Genomic DNA, 19524 nt, shown 5'->3' with positions numbered 1-19524 from the left:
AGGCTAATATAAGATCCAGAGCTATAACTTCCTTTTTATTTATTAGTATGGCGGTGGTACGTGCCTGTATCACTAATGAGTGGATCAGTCTTGATCCACCTACTTTTATTAACTGGCGCTCAAGAATTTAGCCATGTACAATCTTGAATCATCAATTTATAAAACTAAAGGGAGAAGGAAAAGAGTAATGGGAGCGAACATTTGGTATCCAATATCTGAATGGTTCTAATAAAATAGATTAATTATGCAAGGCTTTACGAATTGATCCTACTTGGTTGGGTTGGCATATTAAAGGAACTGTTAAGTTTGTATGAACATTAATTTATTGTCTGGGAAACTGTCCATTTAAAAGCTTGTCAATTTTTTCTTGTTCTATATGCTTGGCATATGAATTATTTTTAATTTTGTTTTAAATGTATCATAACCTTGTGTTACTATCAGTATATATATTGCCTTATTTAAAAAGGGTTTAAAAATACTTAATATATATTTTTTTTTTTAAAAAGGAGCTACACAATTCACACATAGTGGGCCTAGAGAGGTGGTTGGGTCCTATGCTCATTCAAACCTTCGCATTGCTTCTAGTTCTTATCATGTTGTCAGAGGGCACTCCGGCCCGACACCCTGTCCTTCCTTAGCGTCTTCATCCTAGGACCACTTTTAAGCTTTGCCCCTTTATTTGTGGACCCCTATGTGGAAAATTGTCCGTGTTTGAGATGAGACCAGCATCATCTTTTAGAATAACCAGCATTTGCAAAGCAATCGGTCTTGCCTTTGGGACATTTTATGTATTTAGCTATGCAGCGCATTAGCCTGGGTGCTGAAACATCTACTGTTCTTTAACATGGAGCAAATGTGAGCACCAAACTGCTTGACACGCCAGGCATGGGAACACAAGGAGGGAAATAATGCCTTTCAGCTGGAAATGGTAAAGTACAAACCTCTGTTTTTAATATAAAATCAGAGCCTTCGGTGGTCATATCACTGAAAATACAAGATTTGAAAAAATTATTATTGTCTTCGGGTGCTCTTTGAAGACAATTTCTATGGACTGGAATTGAGAGTATGCTAAAGTGATTCTGGTATTTTACTGACCTCTGCTGTTCGTTTTCTATCAAGAATGTTGAATAGAGGCAGTTGCCAGAAAAAGAAAGTCCCTCAGCAGAAAGCAATTCTGGTATTTTACTGACCTCTACAGGCCGTTTTCTAACAAGACAGTTAAATAGGGGCAGTTGAACAGAAAAAAAAGTCCCTAAGCGGAAGCAGACAAGTCCTAGGGCTAATCTCCAGAGCCCACAAAGTACATACACATATAAGTATATACTAAAGTATATGCAAGAGGTCTCGACTGCTCGACCTAAACAATGGGCTCAATCTGCATTCCCATTCATTGCTTGGCCTCTCTTTTTTTTTCTCTCTCTTTCTCTGTCTTTCTCTCTCTCCGTCTTCTCTCATACCACAAGTACAGAGGGGTTTTGTTGGTGCCACAAGAGCAATAGTTACCAGATAAACCACTTTTCACCTGGGATGCCTTGCTTCCTTCCAGTTCAGGGTTTTCTCTAATATTTAGACTAACAACACAAATAACTTGTTATATAGTCTTGCTACCGAACTTGGGGGCATATTTACAAGCCCCTATAGCCACCACAGTGTCACTTTTCAGGACATTGTGGTGGTGATAGGGGCTTCGCATTATTCACAAGGCAGCATTAAGCCACTTAACGTGACTTAACGCTGCCTTGAAAATAAGGCAGCCTTTCACGCTGTGTGAAACCGGCGAGCAATGGGTTTTGCTGTGGGCGTTCCACCACAACACCCACTGATTTTGACGCTGCCCTATATTTACAAGGGCAGCGTAAATATGGGGCAGCACCAAAATTAAGACCAGTGAAAACCCGGTATTACTCTGGCAAAATGAGGAGAAATGTTTATTTTCTCCTCGTTTTTGCTGTTTCCATGTGTGCTGCACAACGCAAAACACCAATGATTATTTATGTGTAAGGTGTCCCTTCCTGCACATAAACAATCATTTAACAAAAATGATGTTTTGTAACTTTTATGTGTGCTGCATTGAGCAGCACACATGGAAGTTGCAAAACGGCATTTAAAGATTGTTTATGTGCAGGAAGGGACCCCTTCCTGCACAATAACAATCTTCCCCCGCAACGCAGACACCCTTGATCTATGGTGCATGGGTGCCTGCGTTTGTGCTAGGCAGCTAAATTTAGCACCAGCGCTGGGGGAAATGCAGGGTTGCACCATATTCTTGTCAACATGGTGCAGTCCTACGTTTCTGAGGTGATGGAGCGTGTCGTTAGCCTTCTTGGCTTAACGGCACGCTTCGCCACTTAACTTGTAAATATGCCCCAGATGTCTGTTCCAATCACTGAATAAATGTTACTGTTACTCAATTTATTGACAATCAGGTTGCATGGGATTATTAAATGGAATACCTATTATGAGAGACTTTTTTTAAACCATTTTTTATTGACAGTGTACAATTGGAACAGGGTAACATTAAAAAAAAACATATTCTTATGCATGGTGGTCAAGTGTTCATGTAGCAGCGTGGTTTTAATGAATAAGAACTAACAATTAGAGAAAATAAAACCCTTCCCACCCAACTCCCTTAGGGATCTCACCAAAAGTCGTACACAGGTATGACAGCAAGGGTAAGAGCCAAATCTTCCAAGCAAGGAGGACATTACGGGACTGGACAGGAATCAGACAAGCACCTCTGCAGCAGGGGAAGATGGAGGTACCAAAATTATTGTGAGGGAAGAGGGGACTCACAGGTGATCTGTCATCCAGCCTTTGATGAAAGCGTAGTAGGGAGGTTGGGATCCTTCAGTAGGCTGAGCCACGAAATCACAAAGGATTAGGACAGGTCCCAGTGGTCCCCAAGGGGGGATTTTCACACGGCAGAGTGCGGTGCCTTCCGCCTGCGCCCATTTGAGCGCCTCTGTGTGCCAGTGTGAGACCAAGGGAGGAGCAGCTTATTTCCGCAGCATTACCTCCTCGTCCATCTTCCTGGATGCAGTCCTCACGCATGATACTTCTCCTTTCTGGCAATGGGAGTAATGGGAGGTAAGTAACAGGGTCCGACCAAACAGTCAGGGCCCACAGCATTGGGCAAGCCACTCCTCCCCTACCCGCCCTCCCCAACCAGGCATACCATTCTGCTTTCTCGCAGTGTGAGAAGCAGAAACATAGAACGGTACTTAAAATACCATTTTATGTTTTTGCTTCTCGCACTGCGAGAAAGCAGTGGGGCGACACTCTTCCGCCCTAATGGAGGAGCCGCACCTGGCAGTGTAGTTCCCTGTAACCCCCCAAATTACAGACAAAAGGTGTCAATAAGAGGGATCGTCATGGACAACAGACGTGACTTCCAATTTACGGACGGTCCGTGAAATTTATGGATGGTTGGTCACCCTATCCTTGCCTGTGGTTCTCGTTATGTCAGAGAGTTTCGTGTCCCGGTAAGGACGCCAGGGCTGCCGTTCCAGAACATGTGTACTACATCCGTTGAGTCTGCTCTACACCGAGGACACTCATCTACGATCGTGGGATATATGCTGTGGAGTCTTTAGGAGAAGAGTAGGCACTATGCAGCAGACAGAATTGTATGTACTTAAATTGGGGGTTAAGAGGGATTGTGCTGGGGTATTCTATCCATCTAAGCCAGTCTGAGTCGTGAAAAGGTTCCCGAGAGAAGTCTCCCAGCCAAACTGCAGCAGAGATAGCGCCTTTGAGGGATCGCGTGCAAAGATGCAGTATAGCCATGTTACTAAGTGCCAATCATATATCCCAGTGAGAACAGTGTGTGGAACAATGGGTTTTGTGAAGTTTCCAGGCCACAAACGACCCTGTTCTCTGTAGCATCCCCCAGACAGCCCCGTACTTCAGGAATTCCCCTTCAGGTAAACAGTAAAGTCCAAGGAGCTCCTGAAAGGACAGACGCGTTCCCTCTCCACACATGTCACCAAGCGTTGTGACACCGTCTTCCTCTGAAATATCCAAGCGTTAACCTGTCAGGGGAACCCATTGAGCTGTATCAGAGGGGTATAAGGCCGAGCAGCATTGGCTCATGGAAAACCCTCCACAGGCACTCACAGGCCGTGCAAAGGAGTAGGGTGTAGAAGCCTCTTATCGGGCAACCTGGAAGGAGCAATGGGAGCAAAAGACCCTCATTCACTCCAACCCGCGAGATCCAGGTTTCCACCTATGATGGCCCGCCAACCACCCATTGCAGTTGGTCGGCCACATATTATTGTGTGAAGTTCGGGGCACCCATGCCCCCCAGGGTGGAGCAACTGAAGCGTGTGCAGTACGCCCCTTTTCCGATAAGGGTCTTAGATCAGGTCCACTAGCAGGTACTGTAGACGTTGTAGAGTGCTCCTCTGGATTGCAGTGGTATGTTGGTGAAATGATTCAACAATCAGGTTACCATTACAATTTTGGAAAGAGCCACTCAACCCTCCGCAGAAAAGGGAGGGTAGACCAAAAAGAGACCTGGGAGCATAGAGATCTCAGCGTCCTGCCAAGATTTCCCTCTAGGAGGTTCACAGCCAAGTGATACATCTGGATACCTAAATATTTGAAGGCACGTGAGGCACATGAACGGTGCACCATGCAGATTAAAGACCAGCTGTGCAGGGAGATGCTCCACCAGAGAGAAAACTAGGCATTTTGCATAGCTAATCTTGAGGCCCGACACTTCACCGAAGGCGGATCGGATAGACAATAGATTGGTCAGGTCCGCAGAGATGTTCCGCAAATAAAGAATCATGTAATTTGCCGAAAGAGAGACAATGTGTGTTTGGGCGCCTAGCGGGAAGCCCTGCCACTAGCTCTCAGCTGTGCCGCTAACGGTTCTAGTGCCAGAAAGATCATCAGTGGGGACAAGGGGCGGCTTTTAAGGGTGCCCCTGTGTATAGAGTAAGACCTAGCATGGAAGACATTGCGTGGTCCTGAGCATGTCTCACGGGGAAAGCTGTCACCGTCATGCCATCTTTGAAAGGATGACCCCTGTAAATTGTCAAAAAGCGATAGAACCAAATGAGTGTCTACCACAAGCCCCGTGCACAGAGTCTTCTCCCCACTAATCATGGGTCTTGGTTACCCACTTTGGAGGTAGCTGTTTGTTGCTTGGCCTGTTGTGGTGAGCAAATAGGGGCCTGATGAAAGACCACTGCTCCAGAATCCAGTGCCAGGATGCTCTCTGACCTTTAAGTGACTTGGTCCCCCACAGTGATTAATGACAGCTCCAATTCAGAGAGAAGTCGACCTTTCTGCTTACTTTCTGTGTTAACATTACACATGTTGCTGATCGAACAGTATGTTAAGTCTTTTCAAAACATTTGGCAAAAACATAGTCTAACCATGGCCAGCCGTGGCTGACCACGGATAAAACATCCATAGTAGTGGCTTGTTCATGAGCATAATAAGATAACCAAGCAGGGTCCTATTTGAACCTTCACATCAGTGGTCAAAGGCCTAGCTATCAATAGTGCATCGTGGGCATTGCAACCAGGGCCCTGAAGTGTGAGGTGCAGTGCCTAAGGGGCACCTGGTTCCTTCTGTTGGCCTTCAAGAAGGTTGCTCAACCCCTCTCCTAGTGGGTTTAATCTGCATGTATCAAAGTGCCTGGAACTGCTCAAGCTAAGTTTGCATGCCTGACAGGGGAGAATGGAAGGAAACACCCACTGCAGCATGTTTTCCCCCAGATGACACTACCCCATATAGAGATTGCCCCTGCATCTACCCATTAAGGTAGGCCACATCCTCTGCCTCCCTGCCCATAGGCTCAATGTGCCAGCCTGGCGGGGAGGGGTGGGGGGAGAACATGACAGCAGCAGTCCATTTTCCTTCTGGAGGGATACTCCCTCATCTGGAGACTGGACCCACCTCTTCTGTGGAAGGCAGAGTCTCTCCTGGTCCCCCACACACTGTGACTTTTATGTGCCAGCTGACATGGAAGGGGAGAGGATACACCAGCAGCAGTCTGGTTTCCCCCTGGATGGGGAGACCTGTCTGTCCTGCCCATTTTCTCCATTGCCGCTGATCCCTCAGCCCCCTTACCCACAAGGGACCAAGTCTGAACAACAAAGTATGAAATTTCGAAGCGTTCCCCGTCGAATAGAGGGGTCGCCCACGGCCTGACAGTTAGACACACAGCATTTAAAAAAAAAAATGACAACTAAGCTCCCCAAAAAATCTATTCCACAGCCAGTACTGTACCCCTTGCCCTGTTCCTGAGATCCATCTTACCAAATGAGTGCTGAAAGCCAATTATATTTTTTCACCCAATCTGTGCTGCTGAATTTGATGGCAATCCAACTGTTCTAAATACATAAGGAGGCAATTGTAACGTTAAAATATAAGGTTTGTTAAAGATCAACACCAGGACCATGACTAACATCCACCCACAGAACCACCTGACAGCACCTCTCTGATAAATTCTCTTCACATAGATAGAGTGTTGAAACCAGACAGATCCTTCTAAGACTCTACCATGAGCTTGTTGTGGGTGGAAAAGGGAAAAGGACAGGAGAAGAGAACAGGGATGCAGTGAAAATCTTAGAGTGTACAGGTAATTACAACATATCTCCTTAAGGAGGAAGTAAAGAATCAGTATCTTGGAGTAAATTTATCTCTGCTGGATGTGTATTTGATGTCGGTAAACTTTAAATTGTGTGACTTTTCAGGCATCCCTTCATTGTTTTGAACCGGTGCAGGAGTTTTAGGCAAATTTTCCATCTTCCAGCTTTGTATGTTTTGTAACTTTACCACATTTATGCATCACCTCCAAAATCAGATGGCTGACTTTTTCTTACATCTCAGATTTTTGAGTCATAGTCACCCAAAGACCTATTTTTGTGCTTTCTGTCAATGTATTTTGTGATACCGGTCTTTGTACTTTTGTTGATGAATCATAATTTTATTTATAACGACTCCACACTCAGTTCCAACATACATCACCACGGGAGCATATATGATATACGGCCAGCGATAATTATCGCTGGCTGTACTCAGCGATAATAATATTATCGCAGGCAATCTCTGGAATTTATCGCCCTGGTAGCGCGTTATTAACAACGCGTTTCTCCAGGGTCGATAAAAATTCCATAGATAGCGAGGTTATCGCCCTTTTGCAGGGAACATCGCTGGTTTTCCAGCGATGTTCCCTGCAAAACGGAGATAACCTTGCTGATACGACCCACAGGGTCGTATCAGCATAATCCACCCCCTATGTTAGGGATGGCTAAGTCAGGAGTTTAGTAAACGTTAGATTTTGGCGAAAACTGCAGTTTTAGCCAAAATCTATCGTCTGCTAAAATCATGTGGGCTGCCTTGTAAATATCGCGATGTAAACATCAGTGATATTTGCAAGGTAGTCCATCCGGTGTACGCCAAGTAACTCCCACTTTGCATCTCATTGGAGATGCAAAGGGAGGCGTTGGTAATAAGGGTGCTAACATGCCATTATGCATGTTAGCACCCTTTTGTAAATAGGCCTTGTAAATATGCCCCGAAATTCTTAGAAAACCAGCTTGGAGTTAATTTGGGGCCCTGTTGCCTATCTTTAAGGGACATAAAAGGAGCAAAGTCTATGACACTGTTAGGCTTCACCCTAGAACACAAGGATAAATCTTGAATGATCTTTCAATCAGAATTATTGATATGTCTACCACTTGAATACATTTGTTTCTCTTACAATTAAGGCTTTCCACAAGGAAATTCACTATTTGTATAATGTAGTTGTTCTGATGTATACAGGTCCTTCATGGAGAAGACTATTCATGTACTCTGAACTAAATTGAACCCTGTTATCAGTAACTAGAATTTCTGGTCCCTGCACAGTGTTGAAAACATTAATAAGAAAGTTAGTGAGGACACTAGTCGTGATATGATGCACAACATTCATTTTAAGGAAACACAGTACAGAGAAGAGGAGGTTATGACACCGTACGTCCCTTAAAATAGCATCTATGGAAGAGGAGTTGGCCTAACGGCTAGGGCGGTCAACCTCGAATCTGGGGTACTGGGTTCGAGTCTCGGCAGTGACGCTGAACATCCTGTGATTCTAGGCAAATCACTTAATCTCCCCGTGCCTAAGAAAAATGAATGTGTCCTCATGTAATTCAACTGGTTCTATGTAAAGTGCTCTGATACCCGAGTCGGGTGAAGTTCGCGCTACATAAAAATCTGTAAAAAAAAAATAGAAAATCTAACACAACATAAATGTACGATGGCAATGATACACAAAACCGTGTGCTCTGAGTCCCAAAATTATAGGCTCTGATGCAAATGCAAATTTATTTGCAGGACTAGAATCTTAGATTCCTGTTGTCAGAGAAGTCATCCGTAGTGAAAGAGGAAACCTCACACACTTATTAGTGTCATGCTTCACCATAGGAGTCCTCTCCCCACCCTGGTAGGACAATGCCACCCTAGGCAGACTCAACCTCCTCGAAGACTGACTAATTAGGAGGGAGTTCTTGCATAAATCTTACTGGACAATACCATGTAACAGGGGATCCAGATGAATATTCTAAAAATACCTCAGTGTCTCTGGGGAAAACTATCTTTATTAGTGGAACGCTAGGTACGATTAAAAATGAAAAGGGTTGGGTACTGGAGTATAATGACTCACACCCAAGAAATTGCCCACTACTGATAGCCTAAACACGCTTATGGGAACAACCTAAAACAAATTCCAATTGGAATTGTTGCGGTTGATTCACCGTGGATTCCTACTTGGTTCCTACCATATTTTCCTACCTGTAAATAAGTAATTTTCTTTGAAACCTAGAAAAAAGGGTACAAAGAAAACACAACAGGATACGCTGATTACTAGGGTATCTTGACACTATAAATAGAAACAGTTTTTAGGTTATAATCTGGCTCAGGAAATCTAAGGTCGTGGTGGTGCAGGTGCTCTCTGTTTGAAAACTAAAGTGATTAATATTTGAAATTTAAAGGAAAAAATCCTATGTGATCTATAGTGCTATGGCAATTAGCCTGTGTAAATCTAAAACAGTAAGTACTATCGTGGACTATATATAGGGTTATTAATGTCTAAGTCCCTTACCCTATACTATAGGGAATACCAGCGTCATGGTCACAGAGAAGGTGGGGATCCTTTTTAGTCACACACTAACAGAAGAGAGACCAACATAAAAATAATTGTAAAAGATTTAGGCAGAGGGAAGGAATGTCATCCCTTGCAATAAAATGCATGTGACTCATGTCATGGAGCCACATAAAACATTCGGTAAGCTTGGCATCGTTCAAAAACTTAGGGGAACCCACTCTTGGTGCCCTTCAAAGATCACTAGTGTTTTAGCAGACCTCTCCCAAAAGTGCTATACGAGTAGTATGTACTAGCATGTATAATGATCGGATTTCATTTTAACCCACTGGGAGTGGTAATCCACTAACACATGATGTATTTGCCCTTGACTCTGGATTGATATATTGGGCCCATGATGTCCAAAACTGACTTGACCTGTGGCTTGTCTAGTACCTTTGTGGGAGACAAGGGAGCACATTAGGCGCCCTATTATGTAAAGGCTGCACTTTCCCTGTTTACGTCCGGCGCAGCTTAAAGCCGGAGCGCCGGGCGCAATCAAGAAAAGTGCGTCCTATTAATTTGAATGCGCTGCCACAGGACAGTAGCGAACTCGCACTGGTCTGGGCACAGTGCATTCAAGTGAAATAGATAGCGGCTTTAAAGCAGCCACTCCGTGTTTTACAGTACAGGCAGTAACCCGCCTGCACTTTTAAAGGGGATTAGATATCCCCTTGCAGGCGGGTGCAGTCAGTGAATTCACCCGCCTGCAAGGGGATGTCTGGTGTCCATTGGACCCACTTTCCTCCCGCCAGAGGGCTGCAATCAGGGAGGGCACTGTCAGTGTGCCTCCTGAGAGTTTCTTTGCCTCTGCGCCCCTGTCTGTAGTATGAGACACAGGAATTCACTCATTTGCATGGAGCCACTCCCCCATGCAAATGAGGGAAGGCCCTCTTGAGAAAGCGCTGGCACTGTATGTGAGCCAGCTTTTTCAGTATTACAGAAGGGTCCACAGAGTGTCTGCGACCCCTTCTGTAATACCAAAGTGCCCCTGGGGTGTGCAAAGCAGGCTCAAACACCCGTTGCACCCCTGGGGCACCTTATGTAATACAGCCTCTACTTTAGTTTTGTCACTGGCAGCCCAGCAGGTGCAATTTTTCACTCTCTTTTCAATGCATCGATCCATTAAATGCCTCCAATAGTTGCCACAAACGTTACTTTTAGACAAACTTCTTCCTACACCTCCTTTATTGGCCAACTCAATGATATTACCGTGTAAAGTTCTTGGTGGCACAATCTTATTACCTCTTTACACCTTACCCTCCACCAAACTGACCTCATTCCTTATGTCCCAGAAACCTCTAATACCTTCCGGTAACTATGTATATAACTATGTATATTTGTTCGGCCACCCTTCAAAGATTATCCCCTGAACTTGCTTTTGACACAACATCTTGAATGCTTCTGTAACACTCATTCGTATCGGACCCTTCTGCATCAGTTGAAAGCACTACTTAATCAAGATGTTTTTCAACAGGTACCTTATGACAAGCAATCTGCAGCTTTATTATGTGACACCGGTAGGTACTCCATATTGAAACTTAAGCCTCCTAGCTCCGGCAACCAGTGAGAAATTCTGGGAGTGCTGCATTCTACACCCTTAGAGGAGAATGCAAATATTAAGAGCCTGTGTTAATCCTCAATGTAAACGGAATATCCCACAAAAGCAACCACCTTCTCCTTGCCGTCCACCACCTGGGTGATGGTATCTCCAAGACCCTGAGCACTGGCATCTGTGGTTAAAACAGTGCATCACTGTGTTTCAGAGTTGCCTGATATTGGTGCATTCACAATATATCTTTGGATGGGCTTAAATGCCTCACTACAAGTTGAAGCCTACTCAAATGTGATCCTTTTTTTAAACAATACTTGCATGGGTTCCACTACGTCAGAGAAAATTTTGACAAAAGGAATCATGCTCATCCTTGTTTTGAAGAGACAGTGTTTTCTTTATGGCTTCACATAAATCATACTTTGGCTTTTTTCCTTCCTGAGATATCATGTGACCAAGATATGAAATTGACCTCACCCGTATCTCACATTTCTCCCTCTTAATGGTAAGACCTGCTTCCTTGAGTCTCTGTAACACTGTCCTTAGGGTAGGATGAAAAAAGTGACAGGCCACGTCGTTAATGGTGGTTAGCAAAAGGTGCTAGACAGGACAAGGTAGTGAGTGCTCATCCAGGGATAGCTCCAATATGGAGCAAGGGCCCTCACACACCTGAGGGGTGTCATGCTTCATCATAGGGCAGCTCCTCGTTGGGCCGGCGCTGCAATGCCCAGCGGGCCCAGCAGGGGAGCTCTTTGCCGAAGGTCTTCTCGGTTTGCCGTCGTGAAGCTAAATGATGTTATGTGAGGGTGCCTATGTGGAGTGAGTAGAAGTGGGATCGTGTATGTGAGGTTTAAAAATGGCTCCTGGATTCTCCAAAAACAGTTTATTCGAGGAGTACCTGGGCCATGAGTAAAAACAGACTAAAGAGTATGGCATCTTGGAAGCACATGACAATCATCTGCATTATGCATGGGAAGGCAACAGAAGTCACCCCGAGTGGCATACAACAGAACAGATATGCCCCAAAGGGCTTAACAAAAGATGTGAGGGCTTGTAGTCAGGGTGCAGTACAACCTGGGACAATGCTGAGAATAGACCCAACACAGATAAGTAACTAGCTTACCCAGTTGCACTCAACATTTCACTGATCCTTGGAAATGTGTGGTGGTCCACACAAATGTGAGCATTGAGATGTGTATGAGCTACACATACCCTTGCATCTTTACCTTCTGCCTTGGATGCAATTGTGCTAAATGGGCGTTTACCTGTTGATTGATTTAATCACAACCATAATTCATCTAATTCTTTTTTAGGGGTTCTTTAATTAAATACGGGATTGGTTGCACCTTGTGTTCCATGTGTACAGTACCCACTTAAGCCTAAGTTTGTACTGGAATTCCTATAAGAGTTCCAATTTATCAGAAAGAAATTCTGGATAACTCCCAGCAAACCTCAACAGGATCCGCTACATTGGCATTCTAAATAACTCCCAGTTCCTTCTATTATCTCCACTCTAGTAGGTTTGAGCTCCTTTTTGCTAGGTATACCTTTCCTAATACAGATCTGCCCTTGAAGGATATTTCCATTCTGCCCATACCTAAAAGTGGGGTATTGTCTGAATTATAGCCACCGGGATTAATGTCTACGACTTCTAGAAAATAGTTATCTTTCCCATACTTCTCAAAGAACAGTTTGCTGTCATGATGGTAAGAAAGAATCTGCATATACATTTATACTCTGCACATCTAATAAAATCTTACCTGAAGGCAGTTTAACATTAAAATTGTCTGCCTCAATTTTAAAGCCAGAGCTCTTGGAATTGTCTAGTAAAGTTTCTACAGTATTAACACTCTTGTTGTTCAGCTCTTCAAACTCTAGCAAAATGTTCTATTTTGCCACACTTTCTATGCATTGCTACTCTAGCAAGACAAGTGGGATTGTTAGTAAGGTGGCTACCATTGATGCATGAGAAGCACTTGGTCTGAATTGCCTCCTAGGGCTGCTTCAGTGTAGAGTTACTATTAAGGTTTACCATACACTAATCTTCTGGTCCTTTTGCCATAAACACTTGTTTAACAGAGGTTTCCATTTCATTTGACTCAGTCCTCTGTATGTTCTATTGTATAGGCAATATCAATGGCATTTTTTAGATTAGGATTGTAAACTAACAACTTCTCTTGTATGCTTGGGTTGTTGGTGCAATGTGCGAGTGAGTCTCAAAACCTCAAAACAAAGAGTCACGAAGCCTCCCAAACCCACATGTAATAGACAATTCCCCTAGGGCTGTTATATAATTATCCACTTTTTAATTTATATCTTCGACCCAATTAAAAACAACTGTGTCTTCTTTAAGAAAACATTGTTTTTGTCTCTGAATTGTGCCTTTATGGTAAGTTGGTGTAGATCAAGTTGAGCCTCTCCACCCTCACTGCCTCTTTTCACTGCATTTAGAATAGTTTCATATAATTTCCTGTCTTCAGTACCACAGTTGTGAAGTAGGAAATGTTGGTTCCTGAGAGGATAAACATTCCATATTGCTATTAAAAAAGACTAAAAAAGTCTGACCCAAGCCTTTCAATTTAACACTGGATCTCCAGCTTCATGTAAGAATGATAGTGGCTGTGACAACCTTACCGCTGCCGTTATTAGTGAAAAATACAGTGTGTTACTACAGAAAGCACTGGTAACTGCATTACAGAGTTCAGTTCAGTAAAAATATAGTAAGGGATGGCCACCAAATGCAGCTAATTCCTCAATATTTCTGAAGAGAAAAAAACACAGTGAAAGCAGAGATCATTAATTACATATCTAGTATATGTGGTAGCAATCAGCCTGGAGTTGGAAAGCCTCTTTAACATTTCAGCACTTCCCTGCCTACTGTGAAGAGGCGGTGATGGCAGGTGTGAAACACCGAGTGGCTATCTCAAGAGAATTCAGACACCTCCTTTCAGGACCCCCGTGCTGAGTAATAAGTGTGGGACTTAATGTGTAATGGATTTTCCCTAGGTAAAGTCCTTTGTCCCAACAGTGGCTTAAGAAAGCAGATTCAAGGCCTGTGTGCTGAGGGGCTCAACTCCTGACAAAAGACACACACATTCCAGATTAGATAGCAATACAAGCCCAATGCATCAATCGATCAGCGCTCAACTACCTTGACTAATTTATCTTTGACTGTACAGGGTATATCATTTTAATCAAACGTGACTCAGTAATTTAAACCTAGGGGCATATTAACAAGAAACTTGCAGACCGCGGTGTTACCTCAAAATTGGTAACTCTGTGCTTCAACAGTTTCAAACTCAGGGATGCGCCATATTTACAAGAATGTGGCGCACCCCTGCGTTACCCCTAGTGCTGGCGCTAATAAAGCTGCCTAGTGCCAGTGCAGGCACCTTAGCTCCATATAGCTCCATTTTCCTAGGGTCCCTGTGCTGCAGGAGCAATTGCTTATTTGCAGGAAGGGACACCTTCCTGCACATAAAAAATCTTTACAGACGCTTTGCTCTATCTACGTGTGCTGCAGTGGAAAGATCAAAATTTGAGGAGAAATAAAACATTTCTCCTTGTATCGCCTGCTTAAGACCAGGTATGCCCTGGTGGTATTTTTGGCACTGCCCCATACCTTGTAAATATGGAGCTCCGTCAATCACCACCCCCTTTTGTACTGCTTTGTTCGCCATAAGTTGGCAGGGTATGCTCAGACGTGAGTCCCTTGCTCACTTTGCCACTGGATTCAAGCAAGCCTGGCTGAAGACGGCTGAAATGCCAGAAACCGGTCCTAGGCAGCTTGTATCCGGTCCAGGGAAGGCATGGCTTGGCAGTTCGGGCTGGACTGTTCCCATGAGGCACAGGGTCTGACTGATTTGCATATGGCCATGTCTGAACTGGGGTGGCAGAGTGGGCTAAAGAACGGTGATGGATCAAACCCAGATCTGTTGACTGGTTCTGATGCTCCGTCCATCACCACCCCCTTTTGTACTGGCTTGTAAATATGGAGCAGCATCAAAAAAGCAATGGGTGTTTCAGCGGAACGCCCACTGCAACACCCCTTGCACGCCCCTTTCACGCTAAGTGCTGCGTGAATAGGGGTGTTATTTACAAGGTGGCGTCAAGCCGCGTTAAGTGGCTTAACGCCACCTTGTAAATAAGGCGAAGGAGTTAACGCCACTAGAACATCGGAAAAAGTGACATTCTGGTGGCGTTAACTCCTTTTAAATATCCCCCTAGCATTTTAGTCTAGTGTCTGTTAAGTATATCATTCCATGTGTATAGATATACGGTATAAATTCTATAGAACTCAAGTATCCGCACTATTTAATGTATGCAGGAGTTATTATTTGGCAGTCACACAATTATTTTTGCTTTTCATCAGATTACTACTTATGCCTACCCCTTTTGCAATCCTCACATATTTTTTGCTTATAGTTACACAATATGTGAAGTGGGGAAGCATGTTCTTTATTGCAATGTTTACTTTTCTCTGTGTGTTAATATCTCTTTTTAATTTGTCTTTTAGCCTCAGTTAATCTCAACTTTGTTGTAAATTCTGTTTCAGTGATGAACCCTACACATACGTTCAACCGCCTGGAACAGGAACCTGCAGGCGCAGCTGGGGGCTCCGTAGCAGCAGTTCAGGAAATCCCATCAACTACACCCACAGATGTCCTCCATGACGATAATCATTTCTACACCACAGACCAAGGATCCTTTGTTACTCACACCACGTCAGATCTAGAGGATCAGAATCTGCGCCATAAGATGGCGGAAGCTGTTGATCCACAAACACCACCCAGCACAGCGCAGAACCTGGTACAGTATATTGTTATCTATTTGTCAAACAACAAAGATGACCACACAGTACTTTTAAGAACAGAACACACGTCACAGTTATTAGCCAATCACTTTAATTAATCACTGGAATTATTTGCTTATTGTGCTATTGGTACATGAATGACACTAATCAAATTCTTGTTCATATGATTGCATCATTTTTCTAATAATGTAAATTTTAAAGCACTTCTGGCAGACTGGGAACTGTGTAATCCCCTAAAGATTTTGATGGTCCTCAACTGGACCTGACCAACACATTTCAATGCAAATTGCATTGAAAATAGTAAAGGACATTAGTCTTACAATATAAATATTAAAATGAAACCTTGAAGGATTATTAAAGGTTTAACTAATTACAGAAGGGAAATAAATGGTTAGAATCAGACAGTTCGTCATTTAAATCAAATAATTGCATTAAGCTAAGAACAAAATGCAAAAATAAAATAAAAAACAAAATATAGTTCAGCGCAATTTAAATAATGGCCTGGTCTAGATCTTGGCAGATGGGTTACTCCGTCACCACGGTTGTGGATATTCCATCCGCCGAAATATAAATTTTATAGGATATAATGTAACCAGTCCGCTAATATCCAAATCAGGCCCCAAGTCATAAATTAGAGGTCAAACCGACTTAGTGGTGCCTCCTAAGTATCAGGGGAGAGTGAACCCAAAAGCCTTCAGAATGTGATGCTTTTATAATGCAAAATACAGTGCAAACCATGCATGAATACAATTGTACAAGATAAACACAAATGGAGGGCCAAGGGAGATTCAGAGACCAGTGGGTATTCACTTCCAACTAGTAAATCATTCACACAATAAAATACCTGGGTCAGACACCAAGGGTAAATTAGAAACCTAGAGAATCAAGAAGTATTCTTTTTTTAGGACAAAATCACTCAAACACCAAGGGGAGCATGCTTCATCATAGGGATTCTCCTCACACCGTGACTGCAAATCACGGTGCAGGATACAACTCGTTCTCTAATCAGGAGGAGCTGTTCGGAGGTTTTAATATATGATAGAAAAACCTATGGAGACATCAGGATAGTGAGACTAGCAGAGCGTTCAAAATATGAATAAAATGTGAAAACTGTGATTAAAATTAACTTGAGCTGGCAACAGGGCCTACCGGGTGTGCTGAATCGGAGTGGCCATCGCATGTGAATTATCCTGAGGCATCCTCCCACCTCCCAGTGCCCGAGACCCCCGAAATGTCTCAGACTCTCCTGAGCAGACGAAAAGGCCATTGTGATTGTGTCTAGAGTCAGGGTAGCCGACTGAAGCACTGCTGCTGTGAAGAGCAGCATGAGTGGCCTGAAAGGCCCAGACTGCTGCAGGGGAATAAGACCTGCACCCTCCTCCGGTCTTGGCCGTGACGGAGGGTTCTCGACGGCTGTTCAGAGAGTGGGGTCAATGAGACAGTGTCCGGTCCTGGCCATTCGCCCGCCAGGAGGTAGGGGTGCACAGCGGAAGTACAACTCGCCTGCACCCTAGAGTGCTCCGAAGTGCAGCCTGCCCTGAACAGCCTCCTCATTGAGCCGGCAGGCGCAATCTGCCACAGCGAACGGACCTTCCTCCTTGCTCTCTTCCCACCCCAGCGAGTGCTCACCTGGTGATGGCAGTGGTAGCCTTGTGGTCTGCGGCCTTCCCTTGTGCACCTCCTAGGCCGTCGGAGGCCTGCCGTGAGCAGATGCACCGCCTCCCTTGTGATGCAGCGGAGTTTACCAGCTCTACACATTCATACACACAACACTCATTTGGGCCCATATACATTCATACAATCAATGAGCTAGTAAATATCCACTGGACATCAATTTTGTTTACTCTAGGAAACCTTTAGACCAGTATTCTTACCATTCCTGTCTCCCGAGTAAATGCACTGTCGAAATGATCTAGTAGTGGATTAGAATAGGGAGGAAAATACAATAATGCATTTAACTTTTATTTGAAAGAACCACAGACTCAGAAGGAGTTTTAAAGGTTTATCTGAATTAATACATTTGTGAGTCAAATCAAATACACATGAATAGACCAGAATTCTCCATCAGGCAAATAGTACAGTTAGCTCATAATCAGTTTGCATTAATAAATGCTTTGCAATGACAGCACCTGAGGAGAGAAAAGGCCAGAGATCCAATACGGAGCATTTACCCTACAATTATATTTACCTAGAAATGGTGTGAAGACCCCAACATCAGAATGTCAAAGATTCAGGATCAGCTCAGGACGGGGAAGGTGACCTTTTCTAGTGCAACGCCAGCGTTACACCCCTCTCTGATGCTACTCTCTCCGGCTCGGGTGCGTCTGGACCCTTCCCTAGATGTGCCTCCTCGGTCTCTTCCGAGAATCTCCCTAGTGTTGGATTCTCAGTCAGCTTACAGCAAAATCGGGCAGCATCTCAGCATAGCATCAGCATCTCCGCATCAAGTGTCAAGTGTGTCTGACTATCTATAACTTACCTCTAGTATACCAAATTCAAGTGTATAATCCACCCCCAAATGTTTCAATTCCATGTTCACCCGCAATTTGTTTGGGCCAAGCAGTGGGGTGAGGGCATCACACCATACTAAGTGCAATATTTTTCTTTAGGCTATTGTCTAATTCTCCTCCCCTTAATTTTAATACCCACAAGCTTTTTTCCCACAAGCATTTCATATGTGGATCGGAAAGTCTTTATACATTGTTGCCCCTTTTTCCTCTAGTAGGGTCAGGAGTTTGGGTTCCCATGTCCTTGCCGGCTTAGGGTTTGTCAGTCAGTCAAATTTGCATCACTTGTTCCAGGGCAAGCAGTCGGTTTGCGCATGTGTAGAAATCACAAGGGAACAGAGACGTGGTCACCCTCCAAGGCCCAAATACGAACTATTAATAAAGTCAGAAAAGAACATGTTAGAATACAAAAATAAATGAATTCACTGTATTCCACTTACTTCTACTCTAAACCCATTTACTTAATAAATCTTTTGCATTAATAGCTTAGTAGTATGTGCATAGGTTAGTTTCAGCTCGGCATGCGCTTTAATGTGTTAGTTTTGAAGCGGCCATATTAGAAGCTACTGCGCAGCTGCAAAGTTTCCCCCCCAAGCGACAGAAGAACGTCACACCACGTGATGTGGTAGACTCATGCGCAAAAGAATTCCCGCATTTAAGCAGCCATTTTAATACACATAGAATAGCGTCCCCTAGATACAATATGTTGAATGTGGTGCACTGTTAGTACTCACGAACAGGTTGATTATAGTATTACAGGTTATTCAAGAGGATTGCATAACTGCAAGTTTCTTTTGATGTGAAACCTTGCTCCATCACTTGCTGTATTCGGATAGAATTCGGTGCTCGGCACTGCCTTGCTCAAACAGCGCAGTAGGTTGTTGTCCTTCCCTCTGGAGTTGGGCTTTATGTCTGATTGTGCCAATACACTGGACTGCTACATGAATCCCTGAAAATACTGTGGCCCTGCGGCCCAATCCAGGAGGTCCCCCCTCTCGATCCTGACATTCTTGGACCCTGAACACATCAGAGAAAGAGGGGGGGCGCATTAAGTCCTATGCCGAACTGTTACCTCCTTCCCCCCTGGTGAGTGGTGGGCAGCTGTGGATACCTCTGGCTGTGGGAGGGGGATCCAGTCCTGGGACAATTAGAGACCCTTCTCCCTCCCTTTGCCTTTCTCCACCTGAAAGCCTGCTGCTGTGCTCGGGGCCCCTGGAGTGCTGGTTGAAATTGCTATCAGTGGCCCTCCCCCTGCTTTGCCTTGTCCTGAGTACCCCATGGTGCCTGGTGTATGGTGATGGTGCCCTACTAAAAAGGACAAGTCTGCACTGCTCGGGGAGCCCCTAGCGGTGGAGGCTAATGGAGGAGACACAGCCTGGGCCTGGTTGAACAGGCCAGCAGAAAGGCAGTCTGGACCCCGAGACAGCCTGTGCTTATGCGGTCCTCACCCTGAGGGGACTCGAGTTATACTGCCTCTGAAGAAAGAGCGCACGAGGGATGAGAGTCCTGAAGTGCT

General features: G+C 44.3%; 1 protein-coding gene across 1 annotated transcript in view; it reads left to right on the top strand.

Moving 5' to 3' along the window:
• LOC146821409 (uncharacterized) overlaps positions 1 to 19524 on the top strand; it is a 687497-nt gene that overhangs the window by 279790 nt on the left and 388183 nt on the right. Inside the window, exon 2 of the mRNA XM_085609845.1 lies at positions 15244 to 15497. Coding sequence (XP_085465971.1) covers positions 15244 to 15497 — 254 coding nt within the window. The remainder of the gene's footprint in view (positions 1 to 15243; positions 15498 to 19524) is intronic.

The sequence above is a fragment of the Triturus cristatus genome, chromosome 6 (genome assembly GCF_964204655.1).
Source record: "Triturus cristatus chromosome 6, aTriCri1.1, whole genome shotgun sequence".
Taxonomy (NCBI): Eukaryota; Metazoa; Chordata; class Amphibia; order Caudata; family Salamandridae; genus Triturus; species Triturus cristatus.
Note: the sequence above shows the minus strand (reverse complement) of the source record. Positions and strands in the feature narration are given on the sequence as shown.